At 44.0% G+C, this 23,558-nt stretch overlaps 3 protein-coding genes across 4 annotated transcripts in view; 2 read left to right on the plus strand and 1 right to left on the minus strand.

The window, feature by feature from the left end:
- Positions 1–3,640, plus strand: part of LOC106808019 (extracellular matrix-binding protein ebh-like) — a 33,768-nt gene extending 30,128 nt beyond the window's left edge. Inside the window, exons 19-24 of the mRNA XM_014810565.1 lie at positions 147–325; positions 917–1,165; positions 1,546–1,670; positions 2,089–2,275; positions 2,745–2,854; positions 3,389–3,640. Coding sequence (XP_014666051.1) covers positions 147–325; positions 917–1,165; positions 1,546–1,670; positions 2,089–2,275; positions 2,745–2,854; positions 3,389–3,494 — 956 coding nt within the window. The 3' untranslated portion in view covers positions 3,495–3,640. The remainder of the gene's footprint in view (positions 1–146; positions 326–916; positions 1,166–1,545; positions 1,671–2,088; positions 2,276–2,744; positions 2,855–3,388) is intronic.
- A 4,538-nt stretch (positions 3,641–8,178) lies between these two features.
- On the minus strand, positions 8,179–10,004 carry LOC106808025 (F-box only protein 22-like). Its single transcript, XM_014810572.1, has 2 exons — positions 9,320–10,004; positions 8,179–8,927 (listed from the first exon to the last, which is right to left on the minus strand). The coding sequence occupies exons 1-2, from the start codon at positions 9,893–9,895 to the stop codon at positions 8,274–8,276; spliced, it is 1,230 nt and encodes a 409-aa protein (XP_014666058.1). The 5' UTR covers positions 9,896–10,004; the 3' UTR covers positions 8,179–8,273.
- A 1,474-nt stretch (positions 10,005–11,478) lies between these two features.
- Positions 11,479–15,606, plus strand: LOC106808027 (thioredoxin, mitochondrial-like). Of its 2 annotated transcripts, none has more exons than XM_014810575.1 (2): positions 11,479–11,580; positions 14,980–15,606. In XM_014810575.1, exon 2 carries the CDS (start codon positions 15,020–15,022, stop codon positions 15,497–15,499), a length of 480 nt encoding a protein of 159 aa, XP_014666061.1. In that variant the 5' UTR covers positions 11,479–11,580; positions 14,980–15,019; the 3' UTR covers positions 15,500–15,606. The 2 variants fall into 2 exon arrangements, with proteins under 2 accessions (XP_014666061.1, XP_014666062.1); XM_014810576.1 differs by lacking the exon at positions 11,479–11,580 and adding an exon at positions 13,018–13,047.
- Positions 15,607–23,558: the final 7,952 nt, after the last annotated feature.

Consider the following 23,558-nt stretch of genomic DNA (forward strand, 5'->3'; position numbering starts at 1 on the left):
CTCTCTCTCTCTCTCTCTCTCTCTCTCTCTCTCTCTCTCTCTCTCTCTCTCTCTCTCTCTCTCTCTCTCCCTCTCCATACACTCTCCAATGCTGCCCTCCATCTTTGTATTTTTGTATCTAATAGTCCTGTCCTCGGTCTGCGTAGGTCACGAGCAGACGACGGCTCTGCTGCGGCGGCGCGAAAGTGAGGGCGCCGGCGTCGCGGAGCGGCTGGCGAGCGTCAACAGCCAGCTTCGCGAGCGAGATGCTCAGCTTCGCGAGAGAGATGCTCAGCTTCAGCAGCTTCAGGCTTCCCTACAGGAGCAGCAGAGCGCAAACGCAAAGGTGAGGACAGAAGTGATTGGAGACGAGAATTTTGCATGAGGATGATTGCACGTCGATCCGTGTGATTTAACGTGACTATCGCAGTACTACTGGGATGCATGAGGGGTGTGCGGAGTCAGCTAGAGCAACTCTGCTGAAAGATAGACGGAGCCTCCGCCCCGAAGCGATGAGGTCCGAGTTTCGTTCGAGTCGAAGTTTCGAATCGAACATGCTGCAGCGTGCTACGTATCCCAGATGCCCACTGTGTATTTAGCTTCACGTTAGTGTGTACCCTGATGCGGCATGGTCCGCCCCACATGCGGCCATGATACGTGCATTATAGTGTATCAAATAGCATGCAGGGGCTGGGCTGGTTGGGGGCTCGCTTTAAATTCATATATGGGAAAAAGTGAAAACCCCTATCTGTTTTCTAAATTGGTGACGAATTACCAGCAATTTATCTAATTAATTAATTAATCTATATTTTCTAAATTGGTAGCAAGTAACCAGCAATTTATCAGTACTCTTCTGCACAATCTAAAGCTCTCGTTGCTGCAGTGAGCTTTGTCAGTTTTTAATTTTAATTTTAATTTTAATTGTCATTTGCTATAGACGTCACAAGGTCTACAGTCTTCCACGCAGCATGCAGACGCAGAGCGAAAAAAACTAGCGCTGCAAGTACAGCACGTCAGTGCGCAGTTGAAGGAGGTGGAGCAGGAGAAGGCGACCGCACAGCGCCACCTGGCGGTGGCGAACGAGGCTCTCCAGTTGCGCGACAAGCAGCTGCAGCAGTATTACCAGGCGCTGCAGCAGCGCGACGTTGCCATAGCAACGCTGCAGACGCACTATCGTTCACTGCTGGTACGTAGTCTCAGCCTCCCAAGCTGTGAGGGGATGGACTGCCTTTCTGTCATAATTACGAACGTACATCAATAAGGCTTGTCATCATTTCGAATGTTGGCTAGATCACAGCGTCGATTATTATGCTCGTGTTTTGTGTAATCATTCGTGCCACTGCAGTCAATCAGTCAGGGTCACTGCAGTCAACTCTTCCAACATCAACCACCTTTGGGACCGTCCATTTAGTTGGGTTTTCTGTGAAGTGAAGTTTGTAGGGGGGCTAGACTTGTACATGTCTCAGTGTTGGTACTGAGAAAACTGTCCGGTTTATTGATAGATTCGGTGACGTTGGAAATTTGGAGAGTTTACTGTACCTACATTAGATTTGTGCCTATTTCTAGGAGGAGAAAACGAAGCTCGAAGAAACTCGTCCTGGTTTGGAACAGATTGAGCAGAAGCCTGCTATAGCAGAGTCTAACCTTGTGCAGGGAGTGCCTAAAAACATCCATGCCGAACTACAATGCAGGCACGTACCCGTATTGTTCTCGCACTAGATGTGTTATATGCATAACATGCATCCGTTTGGGTATATTAAGGGATATATACCCCGTTTGGGTATACCCTTATTATCCATAAGGGTATATTATAACGATTGATGTAGACACACTAAAGAGGAAATATGAATGTGCTGCGCCACGTTGTAATAATTATGACACGGGTAAATATTTTCACATTTAATTTCAATTTGATTTCAATATTTTTTATTGTTTCATTGATTTGAGATTATTTACTCCTGATGGTGATGAAGATGATGATGACGACGACGACGACGACGACGACGACGACGACGACGACGACGACGACGACAGTGATGATGATAATGATGATTATGGTGATGATGATGATAATAATAGTATGATATTTTGCTTGTTACAATTACATAGGTTGGACACTTCGGAGCAGCAACTTGGTGAGAAAAACGCGAGCGTCGACAGCCTTGAACGGACCTTGGCACAGGATCGGCAGTCGTTGGTGTCTGAGAAAGAGCGGCGTGTGCAGTTAGAAGAGGAAGCCCAGTACCTCAGAGAGCAAGTCAAGTACCTGCAGAGCACGTACGCGCGTAGCGACGAGGTAAGAACAGAAACAAGTGCTAACGACGTGAGCTCGTACAAATGCTCGTGTGCACGCATTCCCACTGGTGATTTCAGTATATTCGCATAATATATTGTTCAAGGGAAATAAATCTTGTTCAATGAATCTTCATATTTCAAGGGAATGAAGCGACACAGTTTATGCACAGCCTTCTTAAACGAAATGATTTAGGAACTTGTTACACGTTTATGCAACGCAGTGGGGTGTGTAGGCTGTAGCCCTAACATGGGGTTCCAAAACCATGGGGAGCAAAGTGACACTCTGTATTTGTCTTGATGAGGCTGAATACACTGTAGGCCTACACTGCATCATGCACAGTGCAGGTCCCTTAAGCACATACAGGCATACTACATGCACACGTATACAACTACTATACATACTACTACGTATGTGTGTATACTACGCTACATATTATATGCACACATGTACGTGTCTGTTCTTACTATAGGTGAAGGTTTCCCTGATGGAAGATGAGGAAAGGATAGTTGCTTATGGTACACTCACGAGAGATGCCACCAGCACGTGTCACCGGCTCTACAGAATGGTACAAACTAGATTGTGAGTACTGTATTACTATTATGTAAATGATTATATAAATTATTATTATTATTATTATTATTATTTCCAAAGTGGATCACGGCATTAGCCGGCGACTTCTGGGTTGGCCATGAATCCAAGCTGGGACATAGGGATTCAATCCAGAATTTTGCTTTTTATTCTTATTATTATCATTATTATTATTATTATTATTGCATGTAGTGAGTGGAATTCTCTCACTTATTATCACGCTTATCCAGGGTTCTCCTAGCTTTTTCATTATAGCATGGCGGGGCTGCCTTTTCGGTCATAGTTTTAGCATTTTTTAGCTAATTTTAGCATGGCAGCTATGATATTTAGAATGGCGGGTGCATTTTAGGATGGCGGGGCTCGACGATAGCCTGGCGGGCCGCCAGGCTATAAGTGCTCTTGGAGAACCCTGGTATCACCGGTTCACCAGACCCTCCTCATCACTACTCGGTTCTAGAAAATAATAACTAGCACATTTATTAGCGTTATTTACTAGCTGACGTGCTGATTCTCGTTACCTTGCAGACGCTATGCGTCGCGGCGAGTGAGAGCGCGGCCGGCGCTGAGAGGACTCTTCCTGCTCTACTTCCTGTCGCTGCACGTGCTCATTATCTACTGCTTCGCCTCGTAACTTCTTCATTTTGCCACCAGGGGGAGCTGCCGTACTGCGTAATGAGATTTGGTATTAATCGGCTTAGCCACTGGCACTTGGAGCGTTTCAATAAAATATAATGCTAAATAAATATACGAAATCTATTTACTACCAAAGTCTTAATGTTTTTCTATACTCTCTTTCACCTATTATTGCCGACAATTTCCTGCAAATGCCGTCCAAATGCTCATCTGCAACAAATGCTGGTTGCCGCTGCACACTGACACATAAATATATAGTTATACTATATATATAACTATATATTTATGTGTAAGTGTGCAGCGGCAGCCATGGCGGGAGCCAGCATTTGTTGCAGATGAGCATTTGGATGGCATTTGCAGAAAATTGTCGGCAATAATAGGTGAAAGAGAGTATAGAAACATTAAGACTGGTAGTAAATAGATTTCATATTTATTTAGCATTATATTTTATTAAAACGCTCCAAGTGCCTGTGGGCTTAGCTGCGACAGAGAGATTCGTGCTCATACGTATAAAGTGGATGTATAATAGTAATCAAAAACGACGGGCGAGTTTGTAAAACTGGCGAAACGCGTCGCCTTTTCAAACTGCTGGTGAAAGATGTTGTTTTCGGAGAAAAAACGAAATTCCGCATCCGCATAAATATTCGATTGATTTTGACCGAGGTGATGACTGATGTGTGCTTTCAGCAAGGGTATGACCAGGTATTGAGGTTTACAAAGCTTCCCCACAATTTAATATAATACACGTGCCTAAATAATGTACACATAATAAAAAGAATGATGATGACATAATTAATTGTAATGGTGAGGGGGTGGGCACTGTGTCTATAATGTGACAATAGACGTGTTCCTAGGATTTCCTAGCTTTTACTATAATGACACTATTAATAGGGCACACATCTAGTCACTAATGAGGAACATGTAAGCAACGTAACTACGGTATGACCTATAAGATTATGTGGTGCTATTGATGATTCTGGTAAGACAAGCTGCTTCTCATTATTCAGTCACAAACCGATTTTCAGATTATTTAACGTTGCCCTCTTCACGCTTATTCTGTGAACTCCTTACTTAACGGATCGTAGGTCAGTGACTTGGAACTGTTTGTAACTGCCAAGCTCCAAGAAAATGCACCAAGGCACTGACAAATAAATGTGCAGTCATGACAGCACATACCTCACAGATCATTAAAATAATATACCTAATGAGTGATACACCTTTTCTGGCAGTTGCATGAAGCATGACTTCATGCAGTATTAATGAATATTCATTGGCACTAGCAAAATAAATGTATTTAATAAAATAACACTTGTGTGCATAATAGCTACATGCGATGTCAAATTGTGTGATGACCAACGACAAAGCCTTTGAATAATGTTTTACCTTGGAACTGTCTTCAAGCCTACATCAATTTAAATTACAGTGGAGTTTGTCTGTGTGATTCATTTAAAATCTAATGTGTGACATTCCAGCCCAATTTCTTTTGTTGAACATCTTCACTTGTTGAATAAGGGTTTCGTTCTGGGCTTTTGTGACTTGACACAAAAGACATACTCAAACCAAACACAGTAAATAGGTAGCTATGCAAGAAGCCTATATACCAACGGCTTTGTCTGCGGTTTTGTCTTACTGTAATTTCGGATGCAAACAGCTTAACATCCATGTGCTCAGTAATTATTATCAGGAACATATGAACTTATAGATGCTGATATGATATCAGCACATATGTTATATCGACCAGTTATTCATATTGTACACGATTATTCATAAGTCATTACTATCTTATATATACACGCACACATTCCACCATTGATTTTGCTAGAGCTAAACAAAAACTGTTCAGTACATTTCGGCAGCATTGGAGCTTGGAGAATCGATTCGAATGTCTATAGAGGATAATATGCAATGTGGAAATTCTCATTATTGATGTATTCCTACTGTTATTTTAATTATTTGTAAATCAGTTGATTTGAACGTGTAAATACTCGACAAAGATATTGTAACAAGATGTAAATACATTTTGATTTCATTATGGGGAAGGGTTTATCTATTTTGTTAACGACATTAATCTCGTTTTGGAATTACGTTAATAAATAATTGTTTTATCGAAGAATATTTTACTTGCACTTCTGTTAATGACATAATTTCACACAATGTTCTTATTTATGGTTCAGAAAAGGTACAGTGTGTTATTCTACCCTTTCAGAAAGAACACAAACAGTGTGGTTGAGGTTTACCAAAACTTATCAAGCTATTTAAAATAACTATGCACTGGTTTTATTTAAATTCTTTTCATAGTATATGTGATGGTCGTCTTTATTACTGTTACATCCAACGTGTCAGGATGCGCTGTGGCTATTCCTTGTTTAGATAAAGTAAACAATAAATATCAACATCACAAAACACTCCTTCAATCCTCAGTTCATGAAATAAAACTGATGCATTTATGTAACATCTGAACACAGTAATACCCATTACGTTGAGGTAACGGTCCGGTGCATTCTCTACTCTTGTTTAAACGTCACAGCTATCGAAAACTACCCGATTGTTCAATGAACTATGGACGATAGTTATTGATGTTTGACTTCAATCGATTCATTGCTATTGAGCCAATCACTACTGTAACTAGACAGAGGGCACTCACGGAGAGTGCATATCTCCGCGAGCATGTAACATATATGTGCTCGCTGGTGGCGGCTGCTGCCTGACTCGCCTGCTGCTGCCTCACCGCTCACTGGTGGCTGCTGCTGACTCGCCACTCGCTGACTCGACGCGCTATCGATCGCGCCGCCCACTCGCTGACTCTAGTTTCAGTTTTAGTTGCAGTTTCTAGTAGTTCTAGCTTGTAGTAGTAGAATCGCTGAAATATTGATTGTTGCGCGCAAGCGAGCGAGCTGCTGCTGACTCGACGCCCTAAGGCGAGCTGGTGCTGAATCAATAGCTGCTGGCTACACACACACACGAACACATCACACGAGAGGGATCACATTACCTCCCTGCAACTCCGTTGCGCGGAGGTAATTAATGCTCATAGGGTCTACGTCCCCCAGGGTACTGATACCGGAACGTACCCTGGTAACTATCTGATATGCTTAGGGTTAGGGTTAGGGAGTAGGCGTAGGCGACTCCCTAGACTCGTTTGTGGAGTAGTCGAGGTACGGTCCGGCATATTAGATAGTACCAGGGTACGTTCCTGCAGTACCCTGGGTACGGTCCGGCATATTAGATAGTACCAGGGTACGTTCCTGCAGTACCCTGGGGGACACAGACCCTCTCAGCGTAATTAATAGATAATCTGATGCATCGGTACACTCCTATTATAGATGCACTTACCACTCAAACCCATCTCTATTAATCAATCTGACAAGCAACCGACACACATTTCTAATACAGGGTATTATCAAGAGTCCATAATAGATGAAAGTGTCAATGACACTGTAGCTCACCTTGGGTGTGATAGAAGAGGGAGGGGGGATATATAAAGCAAGAGTATATATGGGCAAACTCCCATTATATAGCATATCTCCCATTATATAGCATATCTCCCATTATATAGCATATCTCCCATTATATACTCTTGATAATGATATATATGCATAAGTTTTGATGCGAAAATAAATGTTTCAGATCTGAAAGTCTGAAATCTTGACGAGAGATGGTTTTCGAATATCGCGCAAATAAAAACAATAAAATATTCCAGTCAAATTACTGTAACGAAGAATCTAAAACACAATATTACATGTATATAGGTATGATTGTAGAGTTGTTGACCAGTTAGACGAAATAAACGTAATAGGACGTTGTCATCTCTCCCATAGCAGTAACAACTGTTTTGGGGCTAGCCTTACACATTCACATACCAAAATTTAACAAAATCGAATAAATTATGATAGCCATTTTCATTTTTGCCAAAAAGTGGGCGTGGCTCGAAAGTAGGTCGACTGGTGTGCTCCAAAATAGGAAGTTCAAATCTCTCCCATAGGAGTAACAACTGTATTCAATTTGAAACATGTGGGTCAAACGGTTCTTGAGTTATCGTTGACCGTAGGCAGACACTGAAATGCATGGTGAAATTGCCAAAATCTACCTAATTTGAATAATTAAAAAAATAAAATAAAATCCGTGTGATATGTTTTGGGGCCAGTCCTTATTCATTCACATACTAGAAATGAGCAAAATCCGTTGAACCTGAATTAACTTATGGCCATTTCCATTTTTGCCAAAAAGTGGACGTGGCTCGAAAGTAGGTCGACTGGCGTGCTCCAAAATAGGACGTTCAAACCTCTCCCATAGGAGTAACAACTGCATGAAATTTGAAACATGTGGTTCAAACGGTTCTTGAGTTATGGTTTACCATAGGCAGACACTGAAATGCATAGTGAAATTGCCAAAATCTAACTCATTTCCATAATTTAAAATCAAAATCAAAACCTGTGTGATATGTTTTGGGGCCAGTTCTCATTCATTCACATACCATAAATGAGCAAAATCCGTTGAACCTGAACTGACTTATGGCCATTTCCATTTTTGCCAAAAAGTGGACATGGCTCAAAAGTCGAATGTAGGTCGACTGGCGTGCTCCAAAATAGGACGTTCAAACCTCTCCCATAGGAGTAACAACTATTTGCAATTTGAAACATGTGGGTCAAACGGTTCTTGAGTTATCGTTGACCGTAGCCAAATGTTGACGGACGTACGACGAACGACACCCCATGGCAATCTAAAAATGAAAGATAGAATTTTCTATTATGGACTCCCTTCTATTACACAACCAGCTTCATTGGTTTTCGACCGACACCAGCACAAAGATGGTCGAATACGTGTGGTCCAACCTCGGCAGCCGAGGCGCGTCTCCGTCACCGCTCACACCGAGATGCTCGTGTCCAATCTCGCCATTGCCGAAGAACCCAACCAGCGGAACGTTCGGAAAGTGCTTCCGGAAGGCGGCAGACTCGACGTCGCGATCGCGGAACATGTAGGAACCGCGGCCAACACACGCGAACATGAACGCAAACGAACAACGCGCGTCGGGAACAACGGCCGCCCGCTTCAGCCTCGCGACAGCCGCCTCGGCCGCGGCGGGGGTCTGCGCGCTCGCGGGGACAACGACGCTGGCCGCGTGTACGTTCGCGCCGGAGATCCCCACCACCATCAAGTTACACTGCCTGTCCTCCTCCTCCCTGGCGGCGGCGGAGGCGGGATCGCCGCGCGGGGCGTGGAGGCAGTCTACGTGCCCGCCCGCCACGACGACGTTTCCGCCGAGCCGCCACCAGAGGTCGCCGCGCATGCTCTTCGAGATGATGTTGATGTCCTCTTCCTCGTCGCTGTCGTGGAACACGAGGAGGCACTTGATGTCGGGGTCCGAGGTGAGCCACGAGGGTCTACGCGAGAACATTGTCTCTACGTCCGAGTGCAAGTGTAGATAATGCACCTGAAAGGATAATGTCGTCGAGCGCACAGATTAGTGCAGAACATTTCATTCGACGTACGAAACTAGCTCAAAAAGATATGAAAATCAGTTGATAGACGACTAATCGTATAATCGTTATGGACAGGACTGCAGTTTGCTGCTCCATAGTTGCATTAAAATATAAGACAGTAGTTTCTGTTCAGCATCTGATGAAAAAGACAGGATGAAATGCCATGATAGACCGTGGGTTTTTGTTACCCCCTGACAAAGGGTACACACACACCTGCGGACACGCACGCACGCACGCACCATGATAGACCGTGGGTTTTTGTTACCCCCTGACAAAGGGTACACACACACCTGCGGACACGCACGCACGCATGCCGACACACACTTTTCTTTATATTTATTACCTGAAGGCCTGGAATAGTCGGTAAACACAGGCACGAGAAGGCACTGTCTTCTTCGAATTCAAAAGTCTTGAGATCTCGATGATCTGTGCCGATGATGCCGCTCGCAGCAATGCCCAGCACTCTGGTGCTGCGTGGCAGTAGCCTGTCAACGTAATTCACAAAACACTCCCTTTTCCGCCTAGCGTGCGTTCGACCGTCAGCGCCGGGTCGAAGGGGTGGGTACAACGCACCCTTTCCCTCGATCAGATCAGGCGTGCTAAACACGAGCACGTGCTTCGGTTCGCAGGACAGCGAGTCCAGAAAGTCGTAACGAAAGTCGGCGAACGCCGCGTGAAGATCCGACGACACAGATTCCGTGCGCACTTGACCGAGGAAAAAAGACGCGTGGTGGCGCCGGCGTCTCCTCACGCGACGAGCGCTGTCCGCCCACGCCGTGCAAACTTGCGCAGCGGTGTTGAGAGCTCTCGCGGGCAGAAAGGCGAGAATCACGTCTGTAACGACCGGCAGACGAATCAAGATGTTCTGAAGCTGTTCGCAGCTTTGAACGCTGTCAACCTTTGCGTTGGCAGTACTCATTGTTGCCGTGTTGTGTAGTGTTCGACACCTCTACTTGAAATACGTTTGTGTCCGCATAATTGTTCGAATAGACGTCCAGTTAGCATCGCTGTAAGCATAACTATCACACGTACGGACCTACTGCGGAGGTTGTGACGATAAAGATATTTCGGTTTTGAATACTGCAGATATTTCTGCGCTCAGGAGGTCATGGAGTGGGACATTATCGTGGAGGTACACCCAAACTCCGTCCAGCAAATCGTAACGCTTGGGGCCACTCAGCGGAGAGGACAGCCACAGCTGACGATTCGGAGTTTGTTTGTTGAACACATACGTCCCACGGCCACCACCGAGTTGAACTTTTAACACGCTACTGTTGTAATTGACATCATAATCTTTGGGGCAATTTGTTATGTCAACCAACTCATCGAAAAAATCAGCTAATGAAAGAAGCGAGCGTTCTGCCACCTGTTCGTATTCAACTTCGGTAATTTCATCTGGTTTTGACGACGTAGTAGAGCAGAAACCAACTTTGTTTGGACAGCGGAGCTTTACTTCGCTCGTATATTTAGAATTAGCAAGATTTAGCTGCCAGTGCCAACGAGAAGCTCCAGGCGACGAAGAAAAATTACTAAAATATAATGCGAACAAATAGTCTGACTGCGACTTGTTTAAAACTTGCCGGGAGTATGAACTCCCCTGAAAACGATCACTCGCTTGACTGGGCCTACGACATAGATTTTTAACGCCAAATCTAAGCCCAAGTTGCCTCAACCAAATATGGCTCATATTTTAAATAACAGGCAGCGTTAACAAATGATGCACACAAACTTTGACTGTAGACAATGTTCCCTTTTCGAACAGCTCGTCAATAATTATCGAAAAGGTCATGAAACTGAAAGAGATGAAAAGCACAAACGATGAAACACGTCTATCAACTCATGGTTAAAGATTCTCTCACCATGTGGCAGCACTAGGCGCAGGATGACTTCATCGGAAACGCAGACGCATCATCGCATGATCGCATACATGTGCCTGCGTGAAAAAATGTATATTCTGTTCTCAGCCCTTATAATTATATGCAACACATCATAATGTCACCGCACACACTCCACAGCCTAAGCTAACATAATTTATTCTATCTTTCTTTCAGTTTGTGCACAATTATCGTGCTTGCTGTGTACATGCTGTGTCACGGAGAGTGAGACCCAGACTGCATGTGCGTTGCCTAAAATATACAAACATGAAGACTTTGGTAATTGTGTTTATGTGCAATCATTTTATTATTCAAACAGCTAAAGAGTAAAGTACTTGATGCAGCTCAGTGGTGTGGATACCAAATATGGTGTTACTACATAGAAATAAGAAATCATTACCCGCAAACGGGTAGGGCTCCAGAACCCGTAGCAGCCTTAAAAATACAATTTTAAATTTGTGTGCGATCATATAATGTTAATGTGTTCATATTCTAAACGTTTGAACAATATGTATTATGACATAGACAAATACATAGGCCTACTACATAAAACTATGAAGACTGTGGACAGAAAATTCTCATTCTGTTGTATTAGTTTGAAAACTATTCGGGAGGTGGCGCTAGTAAATGTAACTGGATAAAATGGCAAGAAACTGAACTTGAAATTGTGTACGACAGTACTGGAATTTTGACTTTTGACTTATTTCTGTTGACACATCGGCAACAAACGGTATGTGCGGAATTAGATACAAATATCGAGCATCGTTCAGTGTGATTCTGAACTAGTAACAGGCGTAGCTAAAATAGTATGCATATGCAGGCCCGTAGCCAGGTGGGGTTCGGGGGGTTCGAACGAACCTCCCCCCCCCGAGCCTCCCCCAAGCAAAAAAATTTTAGTTTTTTTGAAAAATTTGCAGATTTCACCTCAGGCCCCTTGCTCAGCGCAGAAACGCATCTGAAGGGGTCTTAATTTGAAAAAATTCTGGGCGAGGTGGCCCCCCCGACCTCCCTTCGCCTCGGCTCGCTCGCAACTTTGCGGTTACGCGTTTAGGACCCATCCCTGGTCAAATCGTACACGCCCTGCCGGCAACGATTGCCAATATTGAAAAACGACCCCCCCCCAATTAGAAAGCTGGCTCGGGCCTGGCATTATGCTAAGACTAAAGTTTTACATCTCTCAAGTTTCATAGCTTAGTACTATAAGCCGCCGTAACAGTTGCCACTGGCCAGCCGGCAACTGTACGCGGGCTATCAGTACTAGAGCGTATTCAGTTTACAGGCAGATTTCAGTTTTACAATTTTTATATATAATATAGGGGCCTACTTTCGTGGCGTTTACATTGATCATAATCATAACAATTTCTTACTGTTGGGTACTTATAGGTACACATGCAGTTCCGTGCAGGCTGCATTATGCATATCCACCTGAATGAGAATTGTCGCTACTACTAAGTACTAATACTACTATTACTAGTATGTATGGGTAAACATCAGGTTTAGCGTCGTAAATTAACTTGCAAACGCCACCGCCAGATGGCGCTACGCCAGTCTATCGCGCGTTCTCTGGGCGCTATCAGTGGACATCGTCAGCCCATCTCGTAGTTCCCGCCTCCTCACCAGCTCCCGTTCTCCCCTTCTCCTTCTTCCACCAGTTTCCCCTTCCTCCCCGCACTCGCATATCTCTGTGCTCGCACCTCCCTCCTCCTTCTCTACCAGCTTCTCCCTTCTCCCCCTCCTCCTCCTCCACCAGCTTCTCCCTTCTCCCCCTCCTCCTTCTCTACCAGCTTCTCCCTTCTCCCCCTCCTCCATCACCAGCTCTATTCTCCCTCCTCCGCATAGCGCCATCTGGCGGTGACATTTGCAAGTTAATTTACGACGCTAAACCTGATGTTTACCGTATGTATGTATGTATCTACAGTGAGTAGTATGTATAATTATGTATAAGGGTGCACTGGAACTTGGATCCGGCCGGATCCCTAATTTTTCAGAGTTCCGGTTCTGGCCGGAACCCTTCAGAAACAGTCGGCCGGAACCGGAACTTTTTCTTAATTTCATTTCTGCTAGGCCTACAAGCGTCATCCAGAGAGACATGATACAAGATTGCATGGCACAGCTTTGCTAGCTTTGGCCGAGCGCTGCGCGCGGATGAGACGCGCAATTCCGCGGGATATGCGCACGCGACCGCGGGGATGTTCAAGTATGAAGCGCTGTCCGCAGTTGAGACGTGCGCCAAATTCGAGGCCCGGCGCACGTCTCCACAGCAGTCAGCGGATGGTCTGTAGTTTTAGAAGATAACAATGAAGACTTTGTTCTAAAGACTAAATAAGCGATAAAAAACTATCAGCAGCTAAATAAGAGCAATATACACACCTTTAAATTTCTTGACTAGTCAGTCAAAGGGCTTGTTGGGGGTCCATTATGCAGAGCTTCCAATTGAAATGGCCCATGAAATTGTCAAGTGGAATTGTGTTTTTCGGAACCCCAAAGAAAATGTCTCCCTCTTACATGCACCCTCTCCCTGATCAATCACGCATTCAGGCGTCAACAATAACAGAGATGAAATTGTGTTGAGTTTGTGGCTCTTGACGCACGTGCATTGACGTACAAGACTGTTGAAAGCACAGGCACTTAGAACGTCTCAATAAAAATAAATATTCACACAATTTTTCACAATGATCGACCGCCTGTGTGCAAAATGGTGAACGTATGTGAAACATATACGGTTAGTACTTACTGTGACATATCCGTGACTAACTGACACCACTAAATTGTTAAATGTTCCATGTACTTTAAGAAATGCTGAGAAATTACGAGGTTATCATCACAGAACTCCCGAACACCGTACGTCACAAAGCTATATAATGTAAACAAACACGCGTGTTGCGAGGTGCCTGCCTCCAATATCCATTTCGAGGCCCGCTAAGCCAAGCATAAAGCGCGCGGGCAAGACGTCACACACACAGCTACGTTCATTGGCTAAAACAATCGAGTAGCACGGTTAGGGATTTTCGGAATTATTTAATTTGAAGAAAAACTTCAATGTTCAATGAATGACTCACTCGTTCACTTCCGACAGCGAGTAAAAATGCCGAAAAATTTTCCACTTCGATGCGAAATGCATCGGCCGGGCATTTCATTATTTACGAGAAGTAAACAGGTTGGCGAAAGACAGTAGGTACAGTAACTGGTCACGTCGGTGACGCCCCATTCATGTCCATCAACGAAGAAGGCGGGGCTTATTCTGATTACGGAGATGCGAAAATGCAACAGAAGGACGTAGCGCAGTGCGCTAAACAGCGTGTTATTTTCGTATTTGTGGCAAACTCTATCGTAGGAAACCGTTCTAACATAGCAGAATGCCCTAGTTCCTGAGATCGGTGATTTGGTGGTCCAATGGGTCCCCATATTTAAAAATATCAAAGTCTGGTGCGGCATAGGCTGTGATTGGAAGACACAAAGTGTCAATCCTCGGCGCGCCTCGGCATCATGGCCGCATCGCGTCAAGATCAAAAGATCAGTCACTGAATGTAGTTGAGAGTCAATAAAGTCAACTTGCTGACAATATAGTGTTAACAACTTCACACTATTCCGCCCAAAAAACGCTTGCCACTTGAACATCGGCTAACTAACTGAACCTAGCTGATGTTAGGTGATTCACGAGATTTTCTTTTAAAATCAAATACTCTTAGAGCCACAGGAATGGCATCTGTTGGAAATAATTGGATAAAACCAGGGATACTGCAACATGCAGGTTTTGCCACAAAATTCGCTCGCGAATAAGATGCCAGAATTATGCACTGTAAGCAGCTGATTCATACACCTAATTATAGGGCTTATAACCATTCAAAACCTGTAATTAGAACTTTGAGCATTCTCCTACTCGCCTGAGTGATGGGCCTGCTAATAATATTTCGTTCAGGCCGAGTGAGTTTGCGCAATACTGGGCCAAAACTGTCAAGTTTATTCCCAGCTTAAGTTCCGGTTCTGGCCAGGTATAGTTCCGGCCGGGACTTTTTTTAAGTTCCGGCTGGTTCATGTGCCGGCCGGAACTTAAAAAGTTGGATCCGGTGCACCTCTAATTATGTACTAGTAAATATTAGGTACTATGATAGTTGCTGCTTATTTTCAGTGTACTTACTGCCTAGAAATTGACACGAACCAGAGAAGCAATGGCACTTCGACAGGCAGTTCGGGTACTTTGCCAAGTATCAAGACCTATTGGCCAACGTATTGCAATCAGACCGGCGCCTGTGTTGAACTGCAGCCAGTTTCCGATCCAATCCACAACTGGAGTACGATCCGTCAGCACTTCGTTTCCACGTTTATCTATCGTCACCATTCAAGACGAGGCCGACTTCAAAGAGAAAGTGATCAACAGCAAGATCCCTGTACTGATAGACTTCTACGCAGATTGGTGCGGACCCTGCAAGATCCTCGGTCCACGAATCGAGAAGATGGTTGGCAAGGAAGATGGCAAAGTGATACTGGCCAAAGTAAACGTCGACACGAACTCAGAGCTGGCAATGGAGTACGGCGTCCAGTCAGTACCGACCGTGATAGGCATGAAAGACGGGGAGATACAGGAAACCTTTATTGGAGTTAAAGATGACGATCAGCTCAAAAGCTTCATTGCTGCCCTTGTGAAATAATAACCTCGATGTTCTAAATCACAGTACATACCGTTAGTTTGTTTTCCCATTTGACGTTGCAAATAGGAAATGGGTTTCTGACCTATTTCCTATTTTTAAAATGAAAATAGGAAATGGGTTTCTGATCCGTTTCCTATTATAAGTCTAAATAGGAAATGGGAAATGGGTTTCTGACCCGTTTCCTAATTTAAAAGTCTAAATAGGAAATGGGAAAAGGAAAATGAGAAGGGGGTACGTGCGTGTACGTGCGTCCTGCGGTACCCGCGGTATCCGTTGTTTACCGGTGCGTTACAGCGTGTACGCGTGCGTGTATCCGCGTGCTACCCGATGACCCCGCGTGCACGTGCGGTGTACCCGTTGTTACCGCGCGTTCCAGCCGGTGCACATGGCGTGGTACCCAGCTTGGACTGCATCAGGAGATACACGCTACGTACACGCAGCGACCATCGACGCGTACACCACGTGCACGCGCAGGCACGCGGTACACAATTTCAGATACACGACCACCGCACGTACCGCGGTACACGCACCTTACCCACCCTTGTCCTTTTAACGCATTTCCTATTTAGACTTTAAAATGAGTAAACGCATCAGAAACCCAGTTTCCTATTTTCATTCATTTTAAAAAGGAACAGGTCAGAAACCCATTCCTATTTGCAGACGCTCGGCAATGAAAACAAACTAATGTATGTACTGAGTTTCAAAACCGGCATACTATCGTCTAGTCACATAACTGTGGAGATATCAAATCAAGTGTTCTGAAAGGTTCAACAAGATAAAATATGTTCTCCATATACATACCTACGTATATCATGTTTACCATACATGAAACACTGATATAGAACACAAGTATGGTAAATTATTTTGTCAAAAGAATTTATATGCATATCAAACTCGACAACGATACAGTAAAACTATTAGACAAAATGAGTGACTGGTGCTATCAAGATTCAAATATTCTTATGCCATAAAAGAAGTCAACAGCACCATGCAATAGGCCCACACAGTTTGTGGTGGCGACACTCGATTGTATCACAGTAGGCAGGCGTATAAAACTGTCGAAATTACCCCGCAGTCATGAAAAACAATATCTTGGGCAAGATAACCGTTTATGCCAATGCTCAACGATCCCACCACTCGAACACGAATCAGCACTGCAGACGAAGATTGAGTGATGCCATAAGCTGCTAATTGGCTAGTATAATCAAATTTTATCTCCTGGCAACAGATAGTAATCAGCAGGAAGTTAACCCCAATCAAGAAGGAGGCAGAATTGGCCGCATACTTAATAATTTTCATTCCTCGCTCCCATCTATCGCTGCTACTTATCCTATTCCCCTTCTCTACACTGTCATTCCATTTACAGTACCAATTGCACATTTCGCTCTCCTTCAGACTTCGCTTTTCTGCCCAAGCACGCTCCCAGCCTCAACTCTTCTCCCTCTCACATTTTCTCATAGCTCACTACCTTAGTTGTTCTAAATGCAACATATTCTTATTCATAAATCCTCTACACTTCTTTAAATCACCCTCTACAGACATGACATACCTAGCCGCTAACCTTGTCTGCAATTAAGACTAATTCAATACAAATGTTCATGGCCTGTCTCAACCACCAAAAAATGCATTGATGAAGACACACATAAACACATAGAGATTACAAGGCTACAAAAATACTTCACATAAAATCAGCTGAGTGGAAAGCTCGCTGCCAGTCTAAGCTAAATAAAAAATAAGTACTCGCTCAAGAACAGTCTCCTGACTTGCATGACAGTGAGTAGCAAATAAATCGATTCCCACACTGCTCACAAATATATCTTTCGCTATGGTGTGCTAACACATTGTAAGGGCGCATCGCTCTCACTCTAGCAGCAAACGCAGCACGCGGCCCCCTCCCACACTCAGGATATACGGCGATCGGTGCCACAAGCCTAGCACTATTTTTAAAGTAGGCAGAGCTCTCGGGACAATCCATCAAATGGCAATCCAAACGCTGCGTAGTCGCCGCCGAACAAAACATTAGAAATTTCATGACTTGCATGATTTGTTGATGGACAAATTAAGTTTTAAGCTGAATCTACGCAAAACGATCAAAGACAATGTTTCGAGAAGTAAGTATATTGCAAGCATCGTCCAAAAATCATGAATAAATACTGAACATAGTGTTACGTAAATCATGCGTAATGATTGAAAAGGAGTAATGGGTCTGCAACTATTTCGTAGCACTTTATCAAATTTCTCATGAAATAATGGAGTCGATTTTATCAATCTTTGCCAGTTTTTATAATAACACCGATTAAATCGGAACAGGGTAACGGGGTCGCGTATAAACTGATAAGAAAAAAAGCCGTAACGAATTCTACATGAATCAGCTTGTTCAGTGTAGAATTGCGGCAGCCAGAGCGAGAGCGGCAAATCTGTCGGAGTGCTCTAGCAGAATGTACAGTGGTGACATCTGTTGCGAATGATACTCGTAACTTGTTACTCATTTCTGTAGTGCAGCATCTTTCTCTTCATTCGATGCTGGATCTCACTCTGCGGAGCATATCTGAACACGCATTGTAATACTTTGTTCGGTAATTCTGTAACGACACAGCCTCACTAGTAATCACTGAAGCAATGAGATTATCCTGCTTCGCCCGTCACGTCAGTGTCGAAAACACCGTAGACAGCACCGAAATATCACCGGCCAAACCTTTCGTCGCAATGTTACGGACTCTCGCACATAGCAATGCCCGTGACACCATAACATGAATACAAAATGCATTGGCTTCTATAACCGGCCTACCGATTAGCCACTAAAAAGGATGCCAATCGTGACTATTGACGCAATCAAGAGAGCGCGTCTCATACACGCTTCGCCGATGCAAGTACATCTACAAAACGAGCGGCGTATCGAAGATCGAAAATACGCAGAAAATACGAGGTATCGATCGAGGGAAGACAATCGGCAATTCGACATCCGATTCGTGATGTACGTGCATCTACAGTCCCCATCTACTACCTCTAACCGGTTTTAACCTTTTTTAACGTCCATGGACTCCAAGCGAGAAATCCCGGTGAACGCTACGGACCCTCCCCCAAAAATGCACATAAAGCACAAACACAAAAATGTTTCAGAGCCCTGTTTCAAGACCGCCCGAAGCCACATTCACGTCACTGGACCCCTCTGAACCCATCCCTGTTCATATGCCGCCCTGAAGCCCCCCCAATCCACTTCATGGCTCCCCCCCACCCCTGAAAGACCCATCCACGGACCCCAAAGGGTCCTATGGACACAGATAAGAAACCCGCGCTTTACCTGCTTGAGAAATCCTGCAGATGCTGTGCTCGAGACTGTGACCGATCGCGGAATCTCCGCTTCACTGCTTTTGCGAGCATCTCAGTCATCTCTGTGCTCTGAGATCGTGAAGCCTCAGCCCCTGATGTGAAGCAAACATCGTCCGATCATCATTATTATTATATATTATTTGATTATCACTTAAAGATTACAGTTATCGAATATGAATAATATCGAAATGCATATAATTATCATACTGCCAGCTGTCAGATTTGAAAAGTACAGGAGGACAGCTAATGACTCCCGCTAGACACCATAGGGGACTTTTGCACCGCTCTGCATAATCACACCCTTAAGAGTCATGATGGAGAGCTCCACTAAAAAATCACACGCCTTAAGAGCATGATGGAGAGCTCCACTAAAATCACACCTATAAAAGGATGATGGAGAGCTCCTTGAGGCTCTCCCATCCATGCCTCTGGCTTGATTATGAATCAGGACAATCCCAGTCCTAGAGTGAAATCTCAAAACGAAAATTGGATTCTGTAAACTACGATTATCATTCATCGCTTCACCTTCATTCATTCAATGGCTGTCGTCAGATACATCTATTCATCCAAACAAACAGCCAACACTAGCAACACAGATAATAAAAGAGATTGATCGATGTAAAAATAAACTTGTTTTACTTATGCTGATTTCCATCGTTAAGATTCTATCATGTAGCTCGCATATTTTCAGCAACAAGGTAAATCATCACAATCCATCACAAACTAAGCAAATTACTTGACGTAAGAGCCACGTATGTACCCTCCGCCCTACGACTGATCACGTCGGCAGAAAACCACTTCTCGCCACGTAATGTAGAACACGAGGCAGATAACTTGTGCGTACCGTATAGGTACCTGATTGATGCTGTTGTTATTGTATTTATATATCTATAAACCAAGAGGTACAGGGGTCATCCAGGGATTTTTTCTGGTGGGTTCGTGATGCATAATTTTGCGACCGTTTCACAATGAATAGGCAGCAATATTGATTAACAAGGTCAATACAATCAGGGGCGAGTTACAGGATTGTACCAGGGGGGGGGTCTTAACGTAACGCCAAACTTGGAGCACGGCTGAAGGGGGTGTGGGGCCCTCCCCCAGAAAATTTTGAAATAGCACCTCCTCTAGAGTGCATTTCTGCGCGAAGCAGGGGCCGACACGACCGGTACATCGACCCTGACAATTTAATTTAACAACAAAACAAAAATTCAAAAAAAATTATTAGTTTAAAAAAAAAAGTCTGACTCAGTTGAAAACAGTTTTTGAACTTTTGTCTTATCTTGTGCTTGTTACAAAAAAGGCTCATCAGAATTGCTGAATTGGGATAACGATTACGCTCAACCAATGCAAATGTCTTTGCCTATTGCCTGTACCTGATGCTTTTTCATATGTCATTAGTGAAAAAGGCCTCGAAAAAAAAATGTCTTTGCAAAAATGTGGACCTTTTAAAATTTTGGGGGTCGTACGACTCTCTCCACGACCCCCCCCTGCATACACTCCACTGTGAGGTAGTAAACCAGACCTGTACCTCTGCCATAGCGTTCAGTCACTAACCACCACAAATGTTGTGTGTGCTAACCTTTTTGTACGCCCCCTACATTGAGAACTCTATGCAGCCGCAGCGCTATTCAAACATAATACACAGACTTTGGTGCGCGATTCAACGCACTTTTATGAGGCGCCGATGATGTGGCGCACCATGGCACAATTATGGTGCGCGTGAGCGCGAGCGCGATCGCGCTCCGCTTAAAAAATGAAAGCGCTGCAGCTATGCGCCAATACACGCTGTAGTATTTAGACCAATTCAGTCGAATTCACAGCCCGACTTTAGAATGCGACTAGATTCTCTCGCAGTCCCAGGCGGACACCAGATTGTACTAGCGGCGGCAAAAAAAGTACTCTGACACCTGCTCTCAAGAACCGAATGCTATTGGTAGCATGCCTTAACGCACTATAACCTCCCGCAAACATAACCAAAGAAAACCAGCCGATGCTCGCGCCATGCGAAGAGACGAATCTCTTAGAATACGGAGTTGATTATTGAGAGCTTAATTTACAACAACTAAGTCAAGGTTGAGAAGAAGAGCCAATGTAAGAACTAAAAAACCTTAACTAGTGGCGTGTGTGGTTTTAAAGCCAACAAATAATAATCCATTTAAATAATAACTTTTGCTGTTGTGCAGAATACACAATTAGCGCTGATTAACGAGAAAGCTTGTTTATGTGCGCAGTGTAATTTTAAAATCGGGTATGCATCGAAACGTTTCTCTAAGCTTTTCGCGAGTACGATATAATCTCCGTCACTCTTACCATAGATTTCATAAGCATGGCGGCAATCAAGGTGAACACCTGAATATACCTTCAACGGCCTCTTCCACATGCAGCTTCCGTTAGCAATGCCTGCAAGACCCATTTTTAGCTAACGACTCGGAGATTCGGATAATCGCTTTAGTCTGCAAACAAATGATAAATCCACAAACTGAAATCGGGACAATGTTAGCTCGCTGGTTATCCGACAGAATAAAATTTCAACAAATATACCACGACTATATCCTATAGAAAGCCTCTCGTGACAAAACATATATAAGACACAGAGAGAGAGAAATACCTGCACTGTATTGAAGTACACACGGAGCTTACTAGGCTATAATGACATCATGTCTCACCGGACGTGATGGAATGGAGGTTTACCCCCATGTCTGCCTCCTGTTCACGCGACACCACTTCTCATCAGAACCATAGCGATTCTCAACTTCTCAACGGATCACAGACGGCCTAGCCCGCGGCACGACCGCCTAACAATTTACACACAAAAGTGCCAACAAAGTGCCACGGGGTGCAAATTCCCGTCACTGCTCAACTCAACGATTGTTACGTTACTGACGACCTACTATTAATAATCAGGTATTTGTCATGGATCCAGTATCCATCATTCTATGATATTTAAACGACATCGCAAAATACCATAACACATTAGAATAACTGACATCACATTCATATCTGTTCATAAAGTCCAAGCAATAAATGACTCATCAAAAATTACAGTGGCGAATAGTTTAAATAAAAGTGCAATGACACTAGTACGCAACCACAAAAGGGACACAAATGCTTGAGTAAAAGAATCAGTTAACTGAGCAACACATCGACGTACATCTAATAAAAACGATTGCATCTGTATATCGCCAATAATAATTATAAACCAAAATGAATCACAGATTTGTGACTGTAGCCTGGCGTATAACCGCTTGTACGATGCTTTTGAAATAAATAGGTTATGCTGGTTCCCAAACTGTTGTAAAACTTTACCTAGATGTTATCGGGCAGGATGGCAGAGGAACTAAACCAATCTTGCATAAAATATGTCATTGAAATCTTGTAAAACGAACCAGACGAGTGTGATCCCAACAGACGTTGTGTCTATATAATATGCTAATAAATTGCCTTAAACCCTACCTAATTTCATAATTTTTTTTATATCAAAAACCCCTAGCCCTTATTCATTCACCATACGCAAAAATTAGCAAAATCGCGTTGAAGCCTGAACTGACTAATGCAATTCGCCATTTTGCCAAAAAAATGCCGTGGCTCAAAAAGTACGTAAGAACTAGCAGCTCAAATAGGACGGTTAATATGGGAGCCTAGCAATCAACAACTCTACCGCAATTCAAACATGTGGCCAAAACGGTTCCTGAGTAATCGTGACCGTAGCGAAATGACGACCGGACCGGACGGACGGATGACGACCCTGGCATAGCTCAGTCTGACGATGTTCAAGGGGAGCTATAAAAACCTAGTAGATACAGTAGTGACAATATTCGTAACCATGCATTGTATCCAACTGCAGAAGATGGAAGGATGTAATCGTACATACGCTCTGCATAGGAAAGTAAGCTGCTTTAGTTTCTTCGAGTGGCAGCTCCCCCTTTCCACAGTGAACATTACATCATGCTAAGCGTCTGAACGGAAAAATAATCCGAAAGAAATCGCAACGACGAGTTAAACGTGACAATATTAGTCTGTCTTCGAAATTACGACCGTAGACAGTTAAACTGTGTATGTTATACAACCTAAGCTCTAGCACCTGTGACCAAGCTCGCCACAACACAGTGAAGGGTCCGTGATTGCGCAGTTCACTGGACCCCTGTAGCGCACATCTGAGGCATAAACCATCTGTCTAAAATTCACAGGCCTCATCCCACATGTTGCCATGGACATATGAAGAGAAAAAACAACACACAACTGAAACGGCAACAAAGGTAGGTGACAGTCACTTACCACGTCACCGCTTTCGTTGTTGTTCGTTCCTGATGATAAGATCATGTCAAACAGACAGAATGTGGCATGAAGGGTCGAGTTCTCTTCACCCTTGTGTCTCGCCAGTCGGACAAAGACCTGTTGCTGCACCAAACCGAACAGCCGAGTTCAAACCGTTTGTATGTGATGCCCAGCCGCAAAACAGACCACGCGGCGTTCCACCGTGCTGATAGCTAACAGTACAGTAGGACTGTCACGGCCAAGCTCCGGCAAGTTATTCTGCAGCAAACAAGTCGTCGGCTGCTTGCAGAAATAATGTACGAACCCATGCCACCACTGAGACATCTCTAAATCTCGGCTACTTAAAAATCATGGCAGATTACGCTAGATTAAATCGTTTCATCGTAAAAAGAGTTCTGGCTAATTCCAGTTTATTAGCACAGAGAAAATCTTGACTGGCCCAAGTTATCTGACT

This window comes from Priapulus caudatus, unplaced genomic scaffold (assembly GCF_000485595.1).
Source record: "Priapulus caudatus unplaced genomic scaffold, Priapulus_caudatus-5.0.1 Scaffold249, whole genome shotgun sequence".
NCBI lineage: Eukaryota > Metazoa > Priapulida > Priapulimorpha > Priapulimorphida > Priapulidae > Priapulus > Priapulus caudatus.